Source organism: Gorilla gorilla, chromosome 8 (assembly GCF_029281585.2).
Source record: "Gorilla gorilla gorilla isolate KB3781 chromosome 8, NHGRI_mGorGor1-v2.1_pri, whole genome shotgun sequence".
Lineage (NCBI taxonomy): Eukaryota > Metazoa > Chordata > Mammalia > Primates > Hominidae > Gorilla > Gorilla gorilla.
Genome location: NC_073232.2, coordinates 25,999,567 through 26,024,100, shown reverse-complemented (window position 1 = coordinate 26,024,100; position 24,534 = coordinate 25,999,567). Strand labels below are relative to the sequence as shown.

At 40.3% G+C, this 24,534-nt stretch overlaps 1 protein-coding gene across 1 annotated transcript in view; it reads left to right on the top strand.

Moving 5' to 3' along the window:
• CUBN (cubilin) overlaps positions 1–24,534 on the top strand; it is a 309,428-nt gene that overhangs the window by 89,459 nt on the left and 195,435 nt on the right. The window contains exons 27-28 of the mRNA XM_031015408.3: positions 374–561; positions 21,600–21,750. Coding sequence (XP_030871268.3) covers positions 374–561; positions 21,600–21,750 — 339 coding nt within the window. The remainder of the gene's footprint in view (positions 1–373; positions 562–21,599; positions 21,751–24,534) is intronic.

Here is a 24,534-nt window from a genome sequence, read left to right as displayed (position 1 = left end):
CGAATGCGCTTCTCTAACAAACAAATCAGACTGATCCCTGAATATAATCAAGTTATTCTGCTCTCCACAAATTCAAGGGAATTTGATGCCTATTTTAACATGACTATTTAATTTTCATGACTCTTTAGTTTGAATTCACTTCAGTATTATTTCACATTTCTTCTAAATGGAAATCCTTTCACTATGAAAATATTGCACCAAATATATATGTGTGTGTGTCTCTGTGTGTGTATATATACACACACATATATACACATCATATGTGTGTGTGTACATACACAGATGATTTTTATTTTTTTTTAAAGGAAAATCTCATCTTGGAGCACTTATGAAGTATATAATAGTGGTTCTTAACAGTCATTTCTTTTTCCAGCATGTGAGAATGTGGTAATAGTCAATCAAACCTATGGCATCTTAGAGAGTATAGGGTATCCGAATCCTTATTCTGAAAATCAGCATTGCAACTGGACCATCCGGGCAACAACAGGCAACACTGTGAACTACACATTTTTAGCATTTGACTTGGAACATCACATAAACTGCTCCACAGATTATTTAGAGGTATGTATTATAAAGCTTGATTGATCACTGCTTTTTCAGATCAAGGGAGATGTGTCAAGTTAGAATCCATCATGCTTTTTAGAATAAAATCCCTAACTCTGCCCCACGCATCTATAACACACCAACCACCCATGGTATTTGAACAGGTATATTTCATATTTAATGTATTAAATTGTGAATACAGAGAACTATCTATGTTTTTAGGTTTCAGTGTAACTTCTGGACTCATTGACCTCATATTACTTAACTTACATGGAAGGAGAGTAATAACCTCTATTTTTTGTTGGTTGTTTTTATGTTTGTTCTCTGTGTATAAGAGATCAGAAGATGTTTGGGTATCTTGGATTTATTTAAGATGTCATTTTTCTAGTATGAGGTATCATGGTTTTAATTGTTGTTTTTATTTTTAAATGTAAGTTCATTTCAGTATATTTTTATTTTTGTAAAATTGAAGTTTCAATTGTTATAATCATGACCACTAGTAACATTTATTCAACTGTCTGTATGCAATTTTAGGCAATAAATGTTGCTTAAATATTAGGCAACCTTGAATATAAGGTAATATGTTATTTTTGCAATAAGAAATTTTAACTTAAAAAGCTTTTTGATAACTTGCATATGTAACTTTTAGAGCTACAAATTGGGAGGTTATTTTGGCATCTACGTTTCGTCATCAGTAAAATAACTTTTTGAGTCATCTAAGGCATTATCTTTATTTCTGTCTATATTGTTAATATATAATACTTCAAAAAATCCACATATAATGTTTTCACTAGATACCCTTTCTGAAGTGATAAGTACTTGCTCTGATAACAGGACATTTTTTTCCCACCTGCCCACCTACCTGCAGCCTAGTGACTTAAGGTAGTTGTTTTTAAGATGGTCAGTGATTTTTAGAAGTCTTACTTACAAAGACTTCAACATCCATTGCTGGCAACTCTGGGGTCATATTCCCAGGAAAAAATATGTTATTCTTGTAAAATGTTCTTAATTGTGTTTTTACAAGTTGTATAGGAAAACTAGCATTGGTTGAGGTTGTTTGAGGTTAACATATATTTTCCAAATAGCACTTTTGTTTATGAAAACAAAGAGTGACAACAAAGCATTCTGCATTTTGAGAGACTCTGTGAGGTCCTAACTATAAGGAGATTCCCTTGTTTTTCAGAGATAATTTTTTGGGAAAAAATTTTGCCTTATATTTACAAAAGTACAATATTACAGAAATATTAGCCATAGTGTTTACCCATTAGAAAGTTTTGTTTACCAGTATTCTAAGAAAATATGACACAACATGAAACAAACTTACAAGCACGTACTTGGCAATGGTTTTAAAGTCCACCTTCCTTGACCTGGAGTTCAACTGGTCTTCACAAGCTTAATGATACCAGGATGGTATCATTAAGATACTACTAGAATAGGCATCCATTTCTTCACATGGTGAGACCTTGTTTGTGTTTTAGAAAAAGCAGAAAAGTTGCTTTCAAAGCCCTTTGTTTATACCATGAACACAGCAGTTGGTCATACCTCCTTTTACCAGTTAGGACTATCCTGATTCCCACTGGACTGTGGGCTTCTCGAAGGTCTGTGCTGTCTCCTACTAACTTTGTAACCCAGGCACTTATTATACAGGTGGGACATTACAGGAGTTCAGTAAGTTCAAGTTGAATTGAATATCACAGCCATATTTTAGTATCAGCCTAATGATAACTACTAATGAATGAGAAAGATTGAATTCCAAACTGGCGTTTTTGTATGACCTCCTACACACGCAGTGCAATCCTACAAATTGGAGCACAAACCAAAATAGGACTCATGACCTTGCCGAGCGTTGCACGTATAACAGTGTGCTGGGCACCATAATCGTGATTTGGTAAAGCATAATGGAGAAAGCTACAGAAAGGAGGATGCTTTTGAACTGGGCTTTAAAGGAGGCTTTGGCAGAAAGAGGGGGGAGGAAAGAGATGAAACATTTCCAGGACCTGAACTCCACTTCTTTCGACTCATTTGAGGATGAAATGGCAACAAAAAGGTGTTTAAAAACTCAAATTAAAAAATGCTTGTTCCAGCAACTGCAGAGTAGCTCATTAGAGCCCCTTATGGATGACGTGTCTGTCATGTTATGGTCATGCCATTTCTCTTGTGCAACATTGACGGTGAAAGAGCAAAAATACAAAATGAGAACCAGAAGTTCAGAAAGGCCTTCCAAAAAAACGGCGCTGTTGCCAGAGGGAGGAGATTGTTTTCCATCTCTGTGAGCCAAGAGGCCAGACCACAGCAATAGCTGCAATAGCTGGTCTATGATGGAAATTTTAACACACAAACAACCATTTACAGAGAGAAAATTCACACACACAGAAATCTAGCTTCCATTATTTTAATCGCTTCTGGGTTTTTTCAACTGACTTCCCCAAATCCCAATTGGATGCCTGTTACTAGAGCCAGAATTTAGTTATTCTGAATTAATAAAATGGAAACTATAAAAAGACTTAATTACGTGCTGGTCAGACACTATCCCGCCTTGATGAGAGGAATGGGTTGGAAAAGATCCCATTGGAAACCAAATGCATCCTTTATTATTTCACCCTCTGGGCAAAACAAAATGTTTCAGATCTGGAAATAAAATATACAGTGGGAGAAGGGACCATTTGCTTAAAGGAGTAAGACCATTTGCCCGTGCACACATGGGGAATCAACCTGAAGAGTTCTGGCTGTATTTTACAACTTGATTTCAGTCTTCCATTTTTTTTTGAGTCTGAGTCTCCATGCAGAAGAGGAGATTTCAAACGAGTGATTGAATATAGAAATGGAAATGATAGATTTGGGAGAAATCAACATGGAGATGTATAGGAAGCCCAGGGTGTTTGTTAAGTCAACAGGGAGCATGTGTGTAGTGAGAAGAGGAAGTAGGAACACTAAGAGGTGATTGTGGCTGGGCACGGTGGCTCACGCCTATAATCTCAGCTACTCAGGAGGCTGAGGCAGGAGAATCACTAGAACCCGGGAGGCAGAGTTTGCAGTGAGCTGGGATCGAACCATTGCATTCCAGCCTGGGTGACGAAGTGAGACCCTGTCTCAAAAAAAAAAAAAAAAAGAGGTGACTGTCATGGGAGCCAAGGGAAGAGCAGTCGAGAGAGGTTGTGGTTCAGAAGGGTCCCTTGGAGATCAGTGTGACTCTGGTCAGAGCAGTGTTTGTGGGGTGGCGAGAGCAGGAACCAGACAGTGTAAAGAGGTACAAAGAGGAGAGTGAGTGTAGACTGAAGTCTAGGTCCCTGAATTCTGAGGCTCTCTGTAACAAACCAGAGTAAGTGATGGCTTCTTTTCTCCAATCCTTATCCTTCATTTCCCTAACTGGTCCTCATCTAGTTCACGTGTGTGGGACACACTCCTTTGCATGTTCTCTTGTATGTCAGTGCCTCTTTAAATGTGGCCCCAGAATTGGATGCAACAGTTCAACTAAACCTGGCTAGGCCCAAGTAGGTTGGAACTATATTATCCAGTTCATATATTTCTGGTGGTCTATGCTGAAGTTAAATGGGGTTTATTGTAGCTAAGTCATGATATTGGCCTATATCAAGATTTATAATCTCCATATCACTTTTACATGAATTATGAATTTATAGCCTTAGTTTATACGATTTTTAAGAATCTAAACAGAGATATTTTTCCTAATAAGTCAGATTTGATTTTGTCTGAGAATCCCAACACATCATGACCTCCCTAAATCTTCATTCATTGCTTTTCAGAGCATTATTCATTTGCATACAGACTCATTGGCCACTGACCTAGTACTTCTTCAAAAATAATTGATAAAAATGTCAAACAAGATTGCATCTATTTCAAATACTTTTAAATGATAGGTTCTTTTGGTTAAAATCGATCTATTATTAAGTGCTTTTGGAATAGCACTATTCAAACTACTAGGTAATAAAAGCTAATATTTATTCAGCATGTATTATTTGCCAGGTAATTCTCACAGCAACCCTGTATTATAAGAAATATTATTCCCATTCGTTAGGTGAGAAAAGTGAGGCAGATATAGGTTGTTCATATTCAGAAAGATTATAAGTGTCAAGGCAGGCCTTCTAGCAGGCACTGTAACTCCACACCGATGCTCTCAGCCATAACACCACATACCCCGGGAGCACTCTCACAGCGTCCTGTCACCCTCACAGGGATCATGGGGAAGTGTTCCTGCAGCCCCCAAGTCTGCCATTCTATTGACACTGCTGCAAAGAGAAATCAGTGTTTTGCATGACTCCATAGATAAGCAGGTGTCATTTATTATAGTCACCTCTTTCTTTGCTTCATGTTGACAAATTATTTTTAGTGTCTAATTTAGAATTTTTCCAAAAATTACTGTTAATCTTACTGATCTACGAGATTCTAGAATGAATCTTTCCCCATCTTGGAAGCTGGAACGTTTTCCCTTCAGCCCCCTGGCAGCCCTGCTGGTTCTCCTTGCCTGGGCTCGCACTCTTGGTGGTGGCACCGAAACACAATCTGAGCCACATGAAGAGGACAGGCGCATGTGACAGGGTGGTTACTTTGAGAAGGCTCACACCTCCCCACACACAGGAGAGGCTGAGAAGCCCGGAGAAGGTGGGAAGCCAAGACAGTGAGGCAGATTCTCCACTCCCACTTCCTAAGGCTCTGCTCCTGCTCCCTGACTGTTCCCATCCATTCCCATCACTCTCCCCAAAGGCTTCCTCTGAGTATCAGCAACCTCAGAATTTTAGCTTCAACAACATGACCACCCCAGCCTTGACCCTACAGGATCATTTACCTCAAGTGCTTGCATACAACCGGACTTTCCCTTGGTGACAAATCCCCAGCACAGGGAGCTCATGTGTTTGAGCTCGACAGCAAATGCATGGGTCTAGCCTGCCTATGGACAGTACTCATTAGGGCAGTGTAGCCAAGCCCTCTAGCCGGTGATGTTCACAGATTATGTTCTGGGCAGAAGCAGAACTTGTGAGCAGGGGCATAGATTCTGCTGGAATGCTAAAACTTTTTTTTTTTTAATTTAACTTTCAAGTTCAGGGTATGTGCACTACCCTGATAGTAGTACACATACCCTGAACTTATTTATTATGTAGGTAAATTTGTGTCATGGGTGTTTGTTGCACAGATCATTTCATCACCTAGGTATTAGCCTAGTTCTCATTATTTTTTTGGATCCTCTCCCTCCTCCCACCCTCCACCCTCAGGTAGGCCCCAGTGCCTGCTGTTTCCCTGTCATGTGTCCATGTGTTCTCAGCACTTAGCTCCCACATATAAGTGAGAACATGCAGTACTTGGTTTTCTGTTTCCTGCATTCGTTTGCTGAGGAAAATGGCCTCCAGCTCCATTCACATTCTTGCAAAGGACCTGATCTTGCTCTTTTTTATGGCTGCGTCGAAAACATTAACCATGAACTAAGCACCCATGAATTCACCAAGATTACAAAATCAACTCTGTAATGACTATACCTTTCAGTGCTGTAGAATATAATTCCCTTAAGCCTGGAAAAGTTCATTGAAAAGAGTTGACTCTTTTATCTTCTAAACTGGAATTCCATGTCTCTTCTTCCAGTTTCAAAATCAAACTAGGCATATTTCTACCTCCTCTTCATTGACATCACACTCTCTTCTGAAAGCATCCATGCCATCCATGTTTCCCTCTTTCATTTGCCCTAGTCACAGCCTTAAAATTAGACATTTTTTCTAATGTTCAACAATATTTTTCTGTGCCATTTCCCAAAGTTTAGCTAGTTCGTATGTGTACCCATAAAATGGTCAGAAAGTTCCATGGAGCCTCTTGGGTTTCTGCTTAGATTGATTTCTTTAGAGGGTTCTCCTTTTTTGCACCCCCCAAAATTATTCCTGATTTTGTAGTGAGAATTTAGTTTTTCAGAATTTGCCAATTTTCTAGAATGTTCTTTCCTTTTTCGATTGCTTTTTCATTTGTTTTTTTTTTTTATCCGTAGGTTTATATCTTGTTTTGAAGTTTGAATCCCCAAAACCTTAGTCCGGTTAAGTGGTCAGCCATCACAGGCTCTAAGTTAAGGCAAGGCGATCACTGTCTCCTATTGTTTTGGTCACTTCCATATTAACAACCACTTCTTTGCTAGCCAGAATTAGTCCAGAGTTGCACTTCTCTTCACTGTCTCCTTTATATGAGGAGAGCATATAAAGAATTCAACAAATGCTACATTTTTTGGGGAACAAGACGTCTCATAAGCGTCCAGATGGTTGAAACAGTCTCCCCGTCGCCACTCCTGTAGATCTCTTTTGGTACATTAGTGTTTATGGATTTCCTTTACAAAAGATTGCAGTCTCTACTGAAAAGAAGCTGAGGTGGGAGGATAAAGTCCTTATCACTGGCTACCAAATCTGGCTGCATTCCAGAATCATCTGGGGATCTTGTTAGAAAAATTTATTCCTAGTCCTCATCCCAGACTTAATCAAATCCTTGAGGATTCCCCAAGAGCAAGCTTTGCACAAGCCCCTGGTCCAGCACTTGAGACCACTGTTCATAGCCCACTTCCACCAAGATAGCCTGTTTTATCTTCACTTCAATGCTCTCTCCTGGGGAGGGAAAAGTATCTTAATAGGCATCTTGTTAACATACATTTGCCTGCTATTAAATGTTACTTTCCAGTGAGGACTTACTCTTCCATTGCTATGGCTGAGTTATGTATTTTATCTCACCAAGGCCTGGTCATACTGTTGATATTATGTTTACCTCATTATATTAAAAATGTCAGATTCACTTTACAGTTTTTGTATTCTGATTCTAAACTTTCTCCCCCTTTTCCTTACCGGGCACCTTGACCACTATCATCTTCCATTAAATCATTTTCTTATTCCTTCCCCTTTTCTACTAAAGTCCATTTCAAGTCCTCGTGATAGTGTGGGGGACTTCAATCAAAGGCATTTCCCTCCAGTCTTTATAACATGCATTTCATCTCTTGCCAAATCCTTGCTGATGTCATCCTGTTCACCCCAAATGCTTATATCACAGTTTGTTGCACTCCCATATTCTCCTTTCAGTTGCAAAATAATGCATTCCAAGAGGAAGAATGGATAAAAACATCACCAGTATCCCTGAATCTTGCAGTGTCACATCCATATTCTCCATGTCTATAGCCTAAACAACATTTTCCATATACCATGACTGAGAAACATCGGGCTCATGGGATATTGTCAATACTTAAGGTGATGCTAGCTGTTATGGAGAACTCATACATTCTCAGTTGCTTACTGCAACACAGGTTGTTTCTAATCACATCAGAGTAAAAGGCAGGTGTTCCTGGCTTCCATGTGGTAGTTCATGAAACCAAAGGAAGGGGAAGTCAATTTGCAGAAGCCACATAACTGTCTCTGCCACAAATGTTGGTAGATGTTTCACAAATAGAGACCTATATTCTAATAAATCTGTGATATGCCAAATTAAAACACAATTAAGCAGGGTTTGTTGTTTTGTTTTGTGTTTGCTGTGGTATTTCCTCAGGCTGTCACTATCCTAAATATGCATTCTTCATTCCTTTATCCATGCATCCAGTCAGTAGGATATATTTTAGACACTTAGGCTATGGACATGTGACTGTTTTAGCATCAGTTTTCCTTGTCATGACGGAGGAAACACACCTTAATCAATTTATCACGCAATAAAAATTTAACCACAGGCAGTGTTAAGTGCTGGGAGGGACAGTTATAGTGCACCCAGAAGGCATGAGATGGGAACTGAGCTCCTTTGTGGGTCAGGAAAGGCCTCCCCGAGGATGAATAACACACCAGGTGCCAGGAGGCTTGAGATGTGAGGGACTGGAAGGAGAGCAGTGTGAGGCTCTCAGGTGGACAGGGACCTGGCCTGCAGAGCAGGGTGGGCACATTAAGAGTTTCAGAGACCTCCTGGAGAGCAGCAGGAGGTCTTTCAAGGATGTGGTGAGATCTGCACTTTTAAAACAATCACTCTGGCTACCAGAATAAACTGGAGGGAGGTAAGAGTAACGGTGGAGACCCAGTAAGGGGATTGCTATAGGCCAAGGGAGAGAGAGCTCCAGGTCTTCACCATTGCTGGGGAGGAAGCATGAGATCGAATGATTTCAGAGCACTTAGGAGGTACAATTGACAGAGATGGATAACAACAGGATGAAGGAAAGGGAGACATCAGAATATAGCCTGATAGATAGAACTGCATGCAGGGAAAACCACCAGGGGAGATTAGTCCCAAAGAGATTATCCTTGCCCAGAAGTCTGATTAATGAACATCTATTGGACATTTGTATTCCATAGAACATTCTCAGGAAAACATTATTCTAGAGATATTTTCCAAGTTTATTTCATTTTCCCCTCATACAAACAAGCAAACTTTGAAGTTCATGAGGCATTAGAGAGTTATTCGCATCTCAGGTGTTATTTTGAGAATTACGGTAATATTTGTCATTAATGGAATGCCCATCATGTGCTAGACACTACTACCAACACTTTGATAGATATAATTGTCTGTCCTCATAGTAGTCCAGTAACTGAGTATAATTATGCTCACAGGAGAACAGGGATTGAGATGGGGAACCATACTCAGTGCAGGAAGTGTCATCACTACAGGAAGTGATGAAACTACATTCACACTCAGTGCTGCATGAATACAGTGTGGGCTCTGGAGTCCACCTGGCTCCAAAGCTCTTTACCAGCTGTGATCTTGGGCAAGGAATTTAATGTCTGGCTGCTTTGGTTCTCTCGTGTGTAAAATGAAGATAATAATCCACACACCTGGAAAATATTGAGTCCTCAGGAAATGCTTATTACTCCCCTCCACACCCCTTCTGGAGAGATCCCAGCTCCTGCCTGGTCATTCAGCTTCTTCCTGGGTCACTTCAGGAAATGGTTTCTCACCCTTACACCAGCTGACCTCCATCTCTTGCAAATGCCATCTCCGTTCCTTGTGCCCTGCCAGTTAGGAGCGGTGGCTCCTCCCTGGCGAGGTCTATCTTCCTCTCCAGGCAGAGTTCACATTTTGTTTTCTTTCTCTTCCGAGTTCCCTAACTCGATTCATGGACTTCTCCATAAGGGCTTTGCTTTCTCTCTGTGCTCTCAGAATCTGTTTAAAGGCAAATTTCTTCTGTCCTTGGAAAGACCTTGCATCCGCTCTAATAAGTGAAGCGTAAATCACTGTTTGTGTTTGCAGTGCACGTCGCTGCTGGTCACATGAAGGCATAACAGATTCCAAACAGGTGCCAAGGATGATTCTTCAGTTTCCAAATTGCTTGGTTTAAAGGTAAATGCCAGTCTTTAGCTCCCTATTGAAAACAGCTCCAGGCACTGTGCTTTCTATTGTTCTAGAGGGGAGTCACTGGAATTAGAACTGCCTCAGCCAGCACTCTTCTATCTGGTGACTACCATGGGATGCTAATGACAAAGATGTAGTAAGTCCGCTAGCACTCATTCGCAAGAGAATGTCTTCTAGGCACCCAGACATATGATAGAATGTGCTAAATTGGTAGTCTCTGTACCTGCTTCAGAGTGAAGCAGGTAACTTCAGAATGAAGTTTAAACCCAAACTCCACTACTTAGTAGCTAGGTGACCTTGGGCAAGTTCCTTAGTGTGTATGTGCCTCACTTTCCCCTTCTGTAAAACGGAGTAATAGGAGTCAATGAATCCATGTATGTAAAGAGCCAAAACAAAGTCTGGCAAATAGCGAACAAATCTATAAATGTTCACTGTTATTATTTGCACTGATGCTGATGTAAGAGAAACACCTCAGTAAGGTGTAGAGAAATTCACAAATAGAGAGTCTTCAATTCTTTAGGTTGAGATATAATTAATGATTCATTTCTCAAGACATTTAATTTTCCTCTTGTTTTCTGCCTGCAGCCTGCATGGTTAATGCATTTTGACACGTCTCACCAAGGATAAATGACAAATGATAAAACCAACAATTTTTGTCCACTTATTTTACTCAAATCTCCGTTAAGAAAAATAATGAAAAAAATTTTAATTTCAGTGACTAACAGGAGTGTTCGTATTGTCCCTATCATTTTAAAAATTGTTTTGGTTACTCTCTATTATTACAGAGAATAAAGACTTGCTGTATCCTGGAGTTTAACAACTCTTATTTTATTTTATTTTATTTTTGAGACAGAGTCTTACTCTGTCGCCCAGGCTGGAGTGCAGTGGCGTAATCTTGGCTCACTGCAACCTGTGCCTCCCGGGTTCCAATGATTCTCCTGCCTCAGCCTCCCGAGTAGCTGGGGCCACAGGCACCCACCACCACACCTGGCTAATTTTTGTATTTTTAGTAGAAATGGGGTTTCACCATGTTGGTCAGGCTGGTCTCGAACTCCTGACCTCAGGTGATCCACACACCTCAGCTTCCCAAAGTGCAGGGATTACAGGCATGAGCCACCATGCCCGACCAACAATGCTTATTCTTAAGAAAAGAATTGCCACTGAAGGAAATAGGAAAAATTCTTCTTGAGTAGTTGATGCCTTTCAAAATATTAAATTACTAAACCTCTACCTACCTCGGTTTCCAGAACTCTAAAATGAAGATAACAATACTACCTGCATTACAGAGCTGCTAGGATTTTTAAATTAGAATAATGACCAGCATGGAATAAGTGCTAATACATATTATCTATGGTTATTTTAACATAAACATAGTCTCATGGATTATTTTTTTGCGCTCTGAAACAGGAGACCCCAATCTTTTTGGCACCAGGGACTGTTTTTGTGGAAGACAGTTTTTCCACGGACCAGGGGTGGGGTGGGAGGGTGGTTTCAGGATGATTCAAGTGCATTGTATTTATTGTGCATTTTATTTCCATTATTCTTACATTGTAATATATAGTGAAATAATTATACAAGTCACCATCATGTAGAATCAGTGGGAGCCCTGAGCTTGGTTTCCTTCATTAGACAGTACCACTGGGGGGTGATGGGAAACAATGACAGATTATCAGGCATTCGATTCTCATAAGGAGCATGCAACCTAGATTCCTCGCATGTGCAGTTCACAATAGGGTTCATGCTCCTATGAGAGTTTAATGCCACCAGTACTGGGGCCCTTGCTCTATAGCATTTTGAGGTAAATAAATCTGTGGTTTCCAGAGCAGCCTTCCCTGTTGTAATTAACATCAATTGGCCCCACTGTGTTGAAAGCAGTGCTGCTTCTCCTGCCTCCCAGTTTTCCTACAAAAGCCACTGGGATTGTAGATAAAATCCTGTTTTCCAGTTGGCGAGATGCAGAGAAGCAGATGAGATTTTGTCTGAGCAGCTGTGGATCTGAGCCGACTTTGATTATGGCTCCACCGCCAACGCTTCCTGGGCAGATGAGTCATGCTTCCTGGAACTGTCTGTCAGAGGAAGTTTGCTTCTGGGACTTGTGCATTTTGCTTAGAGCTTAGAGATAAGCTATTACAATTCTAAGTTCAGCTGCTATTCAAAAACATGCCTAAAAGCTGGGAAGAGTTTACCAAACATTTCAATTTATAACTTGATACCAGATATGAGTCTAGCACCGTACTAAGCATGATACCTGGATTCAAAAAAAGTTTAGAATGAAGTATATCCATTAGTTAGTGAAGCCAGATGCTTTGTAGTGTCGTTGAGTTTAGCATGAGGCATTTTAGAAGAAATTTTGGTTTTAAGATTGCCTGAGTAAAATGTGATTTTTTAGTTATAAAAAATTGAAAGAAGAAATGTTATTTCAGTGTGATCAGAATCCCTTTCCTTAAAAAGAAATGCTGATCTTTTCTGACCATCTTTCACAATGAAGGATTTTCGTATGATTGCATTAATTTGCAGCAGTTAATGAACCAAACATTCCAACCTTCAAAAGAGCCTCTACTCTCAGATTCAAAAGAAACTCTGCGTGTTTCCTCTCTTCAAACATGAAGGACAGAATTAGGATGAATAATAATCAAACTTAAAATAATTTCTGAACTACCCTGAAGCAGTAAAAATTCCATTAGATGCTCAGAACTTGAATTGTCCTATGCACACTGCCTTTCCTGGTTGACCTCAGGTTGCTCTGCTCCTCAGACTGGCCAAAGGCAGGGCAACCGAAAGGTCTCTTCCACTATGAGACAGGCTCATGGTATGAATAAGCATGCATTGAGCAAAATGCTAAATTTTAAACACTGGTAATCACAGTTGTGGATTTCAGTTAACTATGTTGACTTTCTGCTTTTTAAAATGGGAAAGATTTCCAATGGCAACATTACAGAATTTTGTTTAAACACATCTTTACCCTGCAGTTCCTACATTGGCTCTTTATTTATTTATTTATTATTTTTTCTTTCTTTCTTTATTTTTTTTTGAGACAGAGTCTCACTCTGTTGCCCAGGCTTGAGTGCAGTGTTGTATTCTCAGTTCACTGCAACCTCCGCCTCCCAGATTCAAGTCATTCTCCTCCCTCAGCCTCCTGAGTAGCTGGGATTACATGCGCCCACCACCACGCCTGGCGAATTTTTGTATTTTTAGTAGAGACAGGGTTTCGCCTTGATGGCCAGTGTGGTCTCGGGCTCCTGGCCTCACGTGATCCACCCACTTCGGCCTCCCAAAGTGCTGGGATTACAGGCGTGAACCACCGCACCCGGCAGGCTCTTTATTTAATAGACTTTCTTGTCCTGCTCTCACTGTCTTCAGGGAGAGCCCGGATGGCAGTCCTCTGGCTTCTTCCAGCTCAAAGGTCTGTGATTTCACGTTGTTCTATGAACCAGGTTCTTCTCTGTTCCTGAGACCATCTGCAGCAGGTGGTGAGAATTTTAAGAGGCATAATAATAATAATAATAATAATAATAATAATAATAAATGTTTAGTGTTTTACTGTAGCAGGACAATTGGCAGAGGGAAGGCTGAGGTTTATGGAATTAAATTTTCATGTATACACAGGAGAGTATGCTTAGGTTTCAAAGCATTTCACTTACCACTAGGGAGGGATTTAGGAGCCCTTGCTCCATCAGTGACTATCAAAACATATGTTTACATGAAACCATCAGTCCCTGAACATCTGAAGACATTATTATTTTTAAAATTTTTAATTTTTGTGGGTAATTAATAGGTGTATATATTATGGGGTACATGGTGTGTTTTGATACAGGCATGCAATGCGTGATAGTCACATCATGGAAATAAAGAAATAATTTTTTGTAAATAATTAGCCTAATTAATAATAAAAATCTAGTTATGATAAAAGGAAGCATTATAGGCAAAATATGATTTTAAATTAATGCTGGAGCAGATTACCTTACATGGTAACATTTCAGTGGATTAATTTTTACATATAACCTTGAGATACTTAAGAAAAGATTATGGAGATAGACAATATAATATTTTTAGTAGGCCAGGTGTTTATTTGACAGTCTAAAATGGTATGAAATTCTGAGATTGGAGAAGCATTACTAATGCATATCTCTACTGCCATGTCAATAGGTCCCCAAAGATATTGCTTTAAAAATAAATTTATCAGGTCACAAAGGAATTTATAGTCATTATAGGAAATTGGGAAAATGCAGAAAAAGCTAGATTAAAAAATCCTAAATTATATCACTATTACTAATGTTTGGTGGTATTGATTTCCTGTCATCGCTCATTGTATATTTATTTTATTTTAATATTCGAAGGAGATTATTCAGTACATACTAACCCTTAATGACTTTTTTCACCTAGCAATAGCTTGTGACTATTTCCCCATGTTATTTATTATGTCATTTTCAACATTGCACATCCCATCATCACAATACAGCCGCCAATTCCTGTTGTGAAACACTTAGAATCTTTTCAAATCTTCACCATTAGAAACAGTTCTGAGATAAATATCTTTGTAGTTAAATGTTTTCCCACACCCATGATTGGACAATGATTTAAAAAATAAAAAGACCCAAATTGTGGCTTCTAATAGGAGTAATATATAGAAAGCAGAAATAAAAATGTAAATTCACTAGTAAGAGCAGACAGCAACTAGCCACCACATAGAAAGGAAACGCTGGTTTTTATATGAGACAGACCTGTAACTCAGGGTGACACCAAGTAACTCAAAATGTGGTCTTTCGATGGGTTTTTTGCTCTCATGCAAAGCCCAACATTATGAGTAATTGTTACTTTTAGATGATATTTCATATTTCCTGCCCCACCCTGTCAGCACATGGCAAGGCGGCTTTTTCTGTGCCTATGTCAGGGAGCATGCTATGAGTGGCCATGTGCCTTATGGAGGGGACTTAGCCTCCCAAGGGCCATCTTGGAGTCCGCTGGGATCAACCATGCTCTGCTTATCAGCCTTTCTCTACATTTGCCTCATTTATCCACCATGATTTGATTTTGCATTTGCCCCCTTGGGCTTTGCTTATCCACAATGGAAGCGCTGTATCTCCTCCGTGATTCTTATTATTTATTTATTTATTTATTTATTTTTGAGAGAGAATCTTGCTCTGTTTCCCAGGCTGGAGTGCAGTGGTGCGATCTCGGCTCACTGCAAGCTCCACCTCCTGGGGTTCAAGTGATTCTCCTGCCTCAGTCTTCCAAGTAGCTGGGACTACAGGCGTACGCCACCACACCCGGCTAATTTTTTGTATTTTTAGTAGAGACAGGGTTTTGCCACGTTGCCCAGGCTGGTCTTTAACTCCTGGCCTCAGGTGATCACCCGCTTCGGCTTCCCTAAGGGCTGGGATTACAGGCGTGAGCCACCACACCCAGCCTCTGTGATTCTTGTTTTGCAATTTCTACTGTTGTTACAGGAACATTTCAAAGCCCTTCAAATTTAAAGTAACCTAAACTTGGATAAAGTTCCAAGTTTTTCCAGGAGATGTGAGTGCAAACCTCAGCAACAACATTTTTAACGATCACCCTAATGAGGCCTCTCCACAGATCCTGCTGTGGTGGTTGTTTGGGGTGGGGAACATCTGAGCAGATGCCCTGAGAATTCCCTAGGTCCCATCCTTCTGAATCTCCAGTGATTCAGCAGCAGGAACTACAGGGCTGGGTAGGACCCAAAGGGGAAGGGAGGCTGCAACAGGAAGAAATGCTTCTCACTTTTAGCATGAGAGCCACTTTGCTTGCCAGTGGACTCTATCCACCTCACCGTGGCAGCCTTAACAGCCTCTGGTTTCCTAACTCTCTTTGCTGCTGTCCCCTGCATGATCTGTCCTCCCGCAATCCCTTCCACACACACAGCATGCTTATCTCCACCCCACACAGGATGATTCGCCTTGGTTTCTGCATGGCTGTCCGGGATGCCTCAGTCTCCACAATGCCCAGGTTGTCATAGCAACACACTGCAAGGATTGGCCTCCACCTCCTCACTGAATTCATCACTTCCCCATCTGCCCTACCAGTGACGATTTCTGTGAACTCTTTTATGTGAGTCAGCTCCTGTTCTCTAATCCCCAACATCTTTCTTTTCTCATAGCTATTTTGGGTGGTTTCTCTGGAAAAAAATGTTGATTCCCTTTGCCTCTGACAAAGAGTTAGAGTAACAATTTGAGCACATTCCACATGCCAGGCCTCATAGCAAACCTTTTACGTGGTTTATCTCATTTGCTGTTGGCAACAATATTATGAGATAAGTACCATTATGGTGCCAGATTTATAGATAAAGGTATTTTAGCTTGAAGAAGTTCAATAATTTTCACAAAATTGTGTTCTCTAAATTTTAGAGCTGGGCTATGAACACAGAGCCTGGCTCTGGCCACATTGACATTAGTCTAGTACATTCTACAATAAAATTGCTTTCCTGCTTGTGATTGAAATATAATCTTCTATTAGTGACACTGACTTCAAAATGCCACTCTATAAACTCATTGAGTATAGTTCTCAAAAATTGAACGATCATCTTTTCATTGAGTAGAATTTTTATTCTATAGAAAGAGTAGGGGATTGTCTACTACACCCAAAATTTCTCCTCACAGCAGATGAATTATTTCAATTACATATTAAGCTCTAAAGAATAGAGGTTTTATGGAATTTGCAAAGATTTATAATTGGAAATGGACCAAATTATTCTCCAGAAGTTTCTCCATGTTTTAATGATATCATCCTAAAGAAACTCTTGAGTTGCTTTTTCTACATGAACTATATTTAATTAATTCTTAAAATTGATCTCCTATAAAAAAGAATTTTCTTCCAGAAGACCTTCCAGGAAATAAAAGAAACAACATTTACAAACAGTATGAATTAGATGTCAATCTAAAACAGAAAGGGCTGAGTTTTAATTGTCATTCACTGTGATTCTAAAATGAGTTTGGGGCTGGGCATGGTGGCTCACACTTGTAATCTCAGCTCTTTGGGAAGCCGAGGTGGGCAGATTGCTTGAGCCCAGGAGTTCGAGACCAGCCTGGGCAACATGGCGAAACTCTGTCTCTACAAAAAATACAAAAAAAGTAGCTGGGCATGGTACTGCATGCCTGTAGTTTCAGCCATCAGGAGGCTTAGGCAGGAGGATTGCTTGAGCCTGGGAGGGTGAGGCTACAGTTAACCTTATTGCACCACTGCACTCCAGCCTGTGCAACAGAGCAAGATCCTGTCTCAAACAAACAAAAGAATAGTTAAGAAAAAAAGTTAATCTCTACATCCCAAGCTCATATATATAAGATAATTACTTGTAATTTTAATTTATTACAGTTTTAAATTTTTAGCCATAAAACAATTTAGCAAGCAAGGCACTTGAAAGACATATTTTTGTTCTTGGAGATCCTGCAGTTCATAAAGTTGATTTCTACTGAGGGGACAGGTGGGATGTCTGCGTCTCTGCTCACTTAGAACTTGACTTTCAGTGACTCCTAAGTACCCTCAATCTTACAAAAAAATTGGATCTCTATCAGTGATTGACCACACTTGGTGTCTTTAGTGTTATATCCTCCCCTTTGTTATGGGTCCTTCCTATTTAGAAGTCCACGGATCACTTCCTACTGCAACTGGAGTCTGAATTCACTAATGGTATTGTAAACCGTGTGCCAAATTATCAAACCCGCACAAAGGAAGTAGAAACTGGTAACTATGGCTAAGGCAAGAGATTTCCTTCCTCTCTGAGTGTGTCAAGAGGAGTTGAGATATTTGGGGGTAGGGTGGGGGTGGGGGGACCTAAGCCACGAAAATCCTAAATGAATAATCTCTTTAAGAGAATAACAAAAGATTTCACAGAGGAAGGTTTTGTAATATACACATCTCCACATCTGAAGATATATTTAATGGCCAATTTGAAAATGTAAGCATTATTTTAGTAATTTAGAAAAATACCTCTAAACACAGTTATAGAAATTAGATCTGCATATTCAAGGTGAGAATCGCAATCTTTCTTAGTTTTTACTAGTTTCCTTTCTGTAACTCAATTAGAACTTCAAGTATTGTTCACTCTGAGTAGATCTTCAGGCTCTCTAAAAGCAGGGCCGCTCCAGCGTGCTTGTCAGTAGTTGCAATGAGTCACAGCTGGAATGTCCTGTGGTTAACATTCTGCTCTGAAAACAGAATCAGAATCAGTGAGACGGGTTTCCGTGGTAACCTGTATTTGTATACTTTGAAAAATGACTGTTCCTTTTTGTGTGGTTTTGGGTGGTCAATTTGCGCGGGAATGAATTGTAGAGGTGACGTTACCCATCTGTGTGAATATAAACAAAAAACCTGATTTTATTAACGGCAAACTTTAAAAAACGAGGTATGAGTTTTTTTTTTTCCTTTTCGAGACATTCTACACATTTATTACTTGATTGGACATTATATTTAAGCATTTTCATAAATGTCTATTTGATGCTTATTTTAATGCATAATTTTCTCCCCCTCAAAGGCAAAAAGAAACTAATTGTCATTCATCAGTGTTGCCCCCGAAACCTACTGCCTAGCCCCTCCACCCCCACCCAGTACTTTTACAATGTGTTATTAAAGACCACTGAACAGCTGAGATCCAGGGGTCTCCTTCAATGCGTAATCCCATCCAGAAGGAAGGAAAAAAAAAATCTCTTTAAGTCACGTGAAAATGCCACGTCTCTTAACCTTACAGAGCTGACAGGCAAAAATGCTACGCTGTTCATGACCTTGTGCAGAATTGAAATATGATTCCGCAACATGTTGCGACCTAGTATTCCATAAGACACATCGAGCTTAGGGTGATTATAGTTATGGAGAAATCTTACCTTCTGTTTTGTTGGATAAGGGTTATGATGACTTAGCCTGGGCTCAGAGGCCTGACAGAAATGAAATAATTTATGCTTTGGTCACTAAATTACAATCCAAAGGTTAAGATTTGGGGAGTGAAAGATGGTAGAGCATTTGCTTGCTAATTACTCCACTACTTGGGAGCAGTATGTTTGTTTCTGTGCTAATTAGTTTAGAACTGTACTTCATGCCCTAGAATTAAGAAAAACTCTAAAGCTGAGATGAATCTCCTGCAGGGAAGCAGGGATTTAGAAGCACAGACTGCAAGGTTGGCCTCTCGCCCTCCAGTTTCTCCGCCTGCATGAGAGGGTGGGACTGAACGCTAAGGTGAAAAGCTTCTGTTCCGTTTCGTTTCCCTCTTCATTTTCTGTTGCTTTATTCTTCTCTCATTCTCCCCTATTCATTATAGGGGAGGCTTCTGATAAATGTGTAGAATATGAGAAACTTGATAATAAATATACACATTCAAAGCAGCAGTACGAAAAACAGAAAAAAAGGAAGCTACAGCAGTAAGCCTGAAAAATAAAACTCATCTTTATTCATTTGCTTAAAATGCTTAGGTTTAGTGCTTTGGGGTGAATGACATAATAGGCTTCTGAGCTTGTCTTTTTAAAAATATCTGCTGACCTTCCCTGAAATCTCACAAGCACTTATGATGAGCAGCCGATTTGAGAACTCAGCGAGACACGCCAAGGTTTAAAAATCTGCGATTTATCATAACCTTAAACAAGGCCCTCACCTGGTTCTCCCTTCTACGGAGTGGCACAAAGGGTCCAAATCCTTTATGGTCTAAGAGGAGCCTGTTGAAATTGAGGATTGTATGGCACTACTACCTATCTAACTGTACAGAGTGCAAATAATCGTGCAGATTGGGTCCTAAGTAGAATAAATACAGCTGGCGGGGGAAATCACTGCGTTCATTCATTGGAGGTGCATGGGGAACCTGCCTTTATCAAAGCCCTGCTCTGGGCAGTGAGGGGAAGGCCAGAGGTGGTCTGTGCTTTAAGGCGACTCACAATCAGTAGGGGAGGTAAGACACACAAGCCCATAACAAGAATGCCTGGGGATGTGACCATTTCCACAAAAGAAGCACAGATGAAAAGCTAAGGGCTTTCAAAGGCAGACTAATTTATGCCTGACTGCAGGGATTAGGGGCGGCTCCATGGAGGTGCTTTGTAACATTTGGTGGTAAAGTTCTCCACACTCAAATCAATATGTTTCAAACAATATTTCATGTCATAACATTTTTTTCAATGAAAATAATTTGATCAGTCTGGAATTCATTGAATCCAGATTATACATTTATGCACGGACACATGCAAACACACAGACACTCACACATACTCTTAAGTAGATGTACTCTCCAAGGGAATCCTCGAGGAAATCCATGAGTCCATTACCAGGTATTTTATGTTTCGTTGTCATGGGCAGCTTATCCCAAGGGTAACTTGAACAAAGTGTTTAAAGGGAACATGAAGGCGATTAGGTGAAAATGTAATGGCCTTAGTCCTGAGGAAGCCAGTCTTGTTGGATTGCCATTATCTTTCTCAAGTGAAGAGATATAGTAGAGAGATTTTTGTGTTTTTTAATTTCTATTTTTCAGTTTGGAGATATACAGCTGATAAAATCATTAAATGAGGTAGGTTAAGGGGACACAACCTTGCACCCTCCATTTCTCTTTGAAGATGTATAAATACCTCAATGGAAAAATGGGCGAAGACATCAGTAAACAATTTACAAGAGAAGAAATCTAAATGCCCCTAAACATGAAAAAACATCCTTCAATGTCAAAGTAATTAAAATAACACAAATTAAGACAATTACAAAAAGGCAATTTTTCACTGTCAGTACTAGTTTAAAACATGGTCGTCATCATAATTGACAAAGCTCCACTGAAAGAAACACCTCTGTTAACTGCTTGTGGGAGGACAGGTTGGTATAAACTTTCTGGTAAGAAATTTAATAATATTTTGTAAAGAGCCATATGATTATACTGTTTGTTATTCCCTTTCTAGGAATCTTTTAAAAGAAACATTTGAAGTATCAAACAGCTATTTATATCAGCAAAAGATTGGAAATACCTTAAATGAAACAACAATAGAATTATAATATAAATACATTATATTTGTGGCATTTTACGCCAAGGTTTACACAATTAAGTGATATGTTCAATGAAAAACAAGAAACACAATTAAATACATAGCTCAAATGTATAAACACATATATACACCTGCACAAATAGGTATATTACACATATATACAAATGAAAAAAGTATCAAGAGAAATTTTTGGATTTAATGAAATATTAACAGTGTTTGTCTTTAGTCGAATCAATGTTTGTATTTTCCTTTTTCATATATTTCTAAAATGTCTGATTATTTTACAGGTAGCATTTATTTTAAAAATTACCTCTTGAGGGGATGGCTACCCCATTTTCTATGATGTGATTATTATACATTGCATGCCTGTGTCAAAGTATCTCATGTACCCTATAAATATATACACCTAATATGTACCCATAAACATTTAAAAATATTTTTAAATTATATCTTACAATTATAATAGCTGCTATTCATTGAGCCCCACTATGTGTTGTTAATATGTGAATGCCTACGATTTCCGTATTCTGAGCCTGAATTATACTTTGGACTTGCTAGGTTGACATAAAACCAAAAGTTACTAGTTGGGTTTCCAAATTTATTGGGCTTAGGAATCAGATCCATCTCTAATACCCTCTCTATGCAATTATCGATTTTTAATTCTTATGTTGAGTTCTGTGTACTCAATCCACCTCAGCAGATTTACCTCTAACTTTTGAACCAAGGAACAGCTTTTGCTACTTGTGTAGACTTGGATTTTTCCATCCCACAAACCATGTGTTTTTATATGGGAAAGTTTCTCTTCAATTTCAGCTCTATGATGGACCACGGCGGATGGGACGCTACTGTGGAGTAGACCTGCCCCCTCCAGGGAGTACTACAAGCTCCAAGCTTCAAGTGCTGCTCCTTACAGATGGGGTTGGCCGCCGTGAGAAAGGATTTCAGATGCAGTGGTTTGTTTACGGTAAGCTAGGTGCTGATCTCAGTTGTATTTGCAGTTGCTATTTGGCCAAGAATTTTTTCTTTTTCAGTTCCAAACTTAGAAACAATACCATGAACAAATAATGGAACCCAGGTAGTCATCTCATGCAAGGGTTTAAGAAATATACTTAGACATTGATGGAACTTGGAGAGTTAAGTCTGTTAGGATTAAGAGAGGAAGTGACATCAAAGTGGAAAGAATTTGGTTAATTGTAGGTGTAGTAATAAATTGCCTTAGATAAAGAAGCAGAATGAAGTTTCTAGGGATGAAGAGTTGAACCTGGGTATAGCAAGCTAACTGCAAGTTGGGGTGGGAGTATCTCAGGTGCAATGGAATAGAATGAGACTTAAGGCTCACCTTGACGTTAAGCAGAGAAAGGGTAGGGATAGACTAGAAAGAATGAAAGACAGGGATGGGGAAAAGGAAGGGGTAGGGTTGGCTTGAGAGGAGGAGAATTTAAGCTGCGATGCACAAAGCCAGGGGCATATGTTGTACTTGTCAAACAGGAAGGGGCACATCTGGATCCCACCTACGAATTGGTGGTTCAGGAAGCAGGTAGGGATCATCATTCCTCTGAAGATGAAAGGTCTTCTTTAACAAGAGATCTGAAATGTCTTCAAATCTCAGGTGGGCCAATCTGCAAGTGGAGAGCCCCAGAGCAGTGGTTCCCAAAATGTGGTCCCTAGAGAGCAGCATCAGCATTACCTGGAACCTGTTAGAAATTCAAATTCTTGGGCCCCATCCCAGGCCTACAGAATCACAAACTTTGAAGTGGAGCCCAATAATCTGTGTCTTAACTGGTCTCCCTGGTGATTAAAGTTTGGAAACTACTGAGAGGTGAAGCCGGCTGAGCTTCTGGGTCAGGTGGGGACTTGGAGAACTTTTCTGTCTAGCTAAAGGTTTGTAAATGCACCAATCAGCGCTCTGTGTCTAGCTAAAGGTTTGTAAATGCACCAATCAGCACTCTGTAAAAACCCACCAATCAGCGCTCTGTGTCTAGCTAAAGGTTTGTAAATGTACCAATCAGCAGTCTGTAAAAACGGACCAATCAGTGCTCTATAAAATGTATGAATCAGTGCTCTGTAAAATGGACCAATCAGTGCTCTGTAAAATGGACCAATCAGCAGGACGTGGGCGGGGCCAAATAAAGGAATAAAAGCTGGCCACCCTAGCCAGCAGCGGCAACCCACTTGGGTCCCCTTCCACACTGTGGAAGCTTTGTTCTTTCACTCTTCACAATGAATCTTGCTGCTGCTCACTCTTTGGGTCCACACTACCTTAATGAGCTGTAGCACTCACTGCGAAGGTCTGCGGCTTCATTCCTGAAGTCAGCGAGACCATGAACCCACAAGAAGGAAAAAACTGCAGACGCATCTGAACATCTGAACAGACAAAATCCGGACACACCATCTTTAAGAACTATAACACTCACCACGAGGGTCCGCAGCTTCATTCTTGAAGTCAGCGAGACCAAGAACCCACTGGAAGGAATAAATTCCGGACACATTTTGGTGACCCAGATGGGACAATCACCAAGCGGTGAGTACCATTGGACCCCTTTCGCTTGCTATTCTGTCCTATTTTTCCTTAGAATTTGGGGGCTATATACTGGGCACCTGTCGGCCAGTTAAAAGTGACTAGCATGGCCGCCGGACTAAAGACATGGGTGTCAGGCTTTCTGGGAAATGGCTCTGTAACAACCCCCAACTCTTCGGAGTTGGGAGCGTTGGTTGGCCTGGAACCAGCTTCCGCTTTTCCTGTACTTCTGGGCTGAGCTGAGGGTTGACAGAGAGGAAAGCCATTCAGCTCTGGGGTCCCAACAACAAGTTGGTTGACCCTGCAGCCATGAGTAGAACTCTCAAAGTCATGTCACCCAAGCAAGACTTGCCCATCTATCCTATCTATCCTGACCCTTGCCTCCTGGGTCCTAATGCCTGTCAGACAAATTTCCTCTCGCCTCTCTTCTCTGAGGCTAGTCCCGCTTCTAAAAACCACTCCCTGTCTCTGTTGCTTTTCTAGGTTCTCCTGTAAGAATGATTTCTAGTATAAACTCCAGGACTCTGTTACCTTCTTTAGGCACCTGGGCTCACCAATCAGAAAGACATAATTTTTGCCCAAAGCCCCATTGTAGGGGGTACTATCTGGAATTTTAGGATCCCTCCTCAGACAAGCAGGCCTATCAAAAGCTATTCCTGAAGCTAGGATATGGGTAGCATCAGAAATTGTATCCTTCCTATTCATATAAGTGAGGACAAAAGGCATCACTCTTCCAACTCTGGAGATCCCTTCCCTTCCTCAGGATATGGCCCTCTGCTTCATTTTTGGGGCATAACACCTTTATACGATGTGGGTTAGGTCCCAGTACTAACAAGAGAATGCTTAGGACTCTAACAGGTTTTCGAGAATGTGTCAGTAAGGGCCACTAAATCCAATTTTTCTTGGTCCTCCTTGTGGTCTAGGAGGACAGGCAAGGGTGCAGGTTTTGGAGAATACATTGGTACGGGCCACTAAATCTGACCTTCCTCAGTCCTCCTTGTGGTCTAGGAGGAAAACTAGTGTTTCTGCTGCTGCGTTGGTGAGTGCAACTATTCCGATCAGCAGGGTCCAGGGACTGTTGTGGGTTCTTGGGCAGAGGGAGAAACAAAACAAACCAAAACCATGGGCAGTTTTGTCTTTCAGATGGGAAACACTCAGGCATCAACAGGCTCACCCTTGAAATGTGTCCTAAGCCATTGGGACCAATTTGACCCACAAACCCTGAAAAAG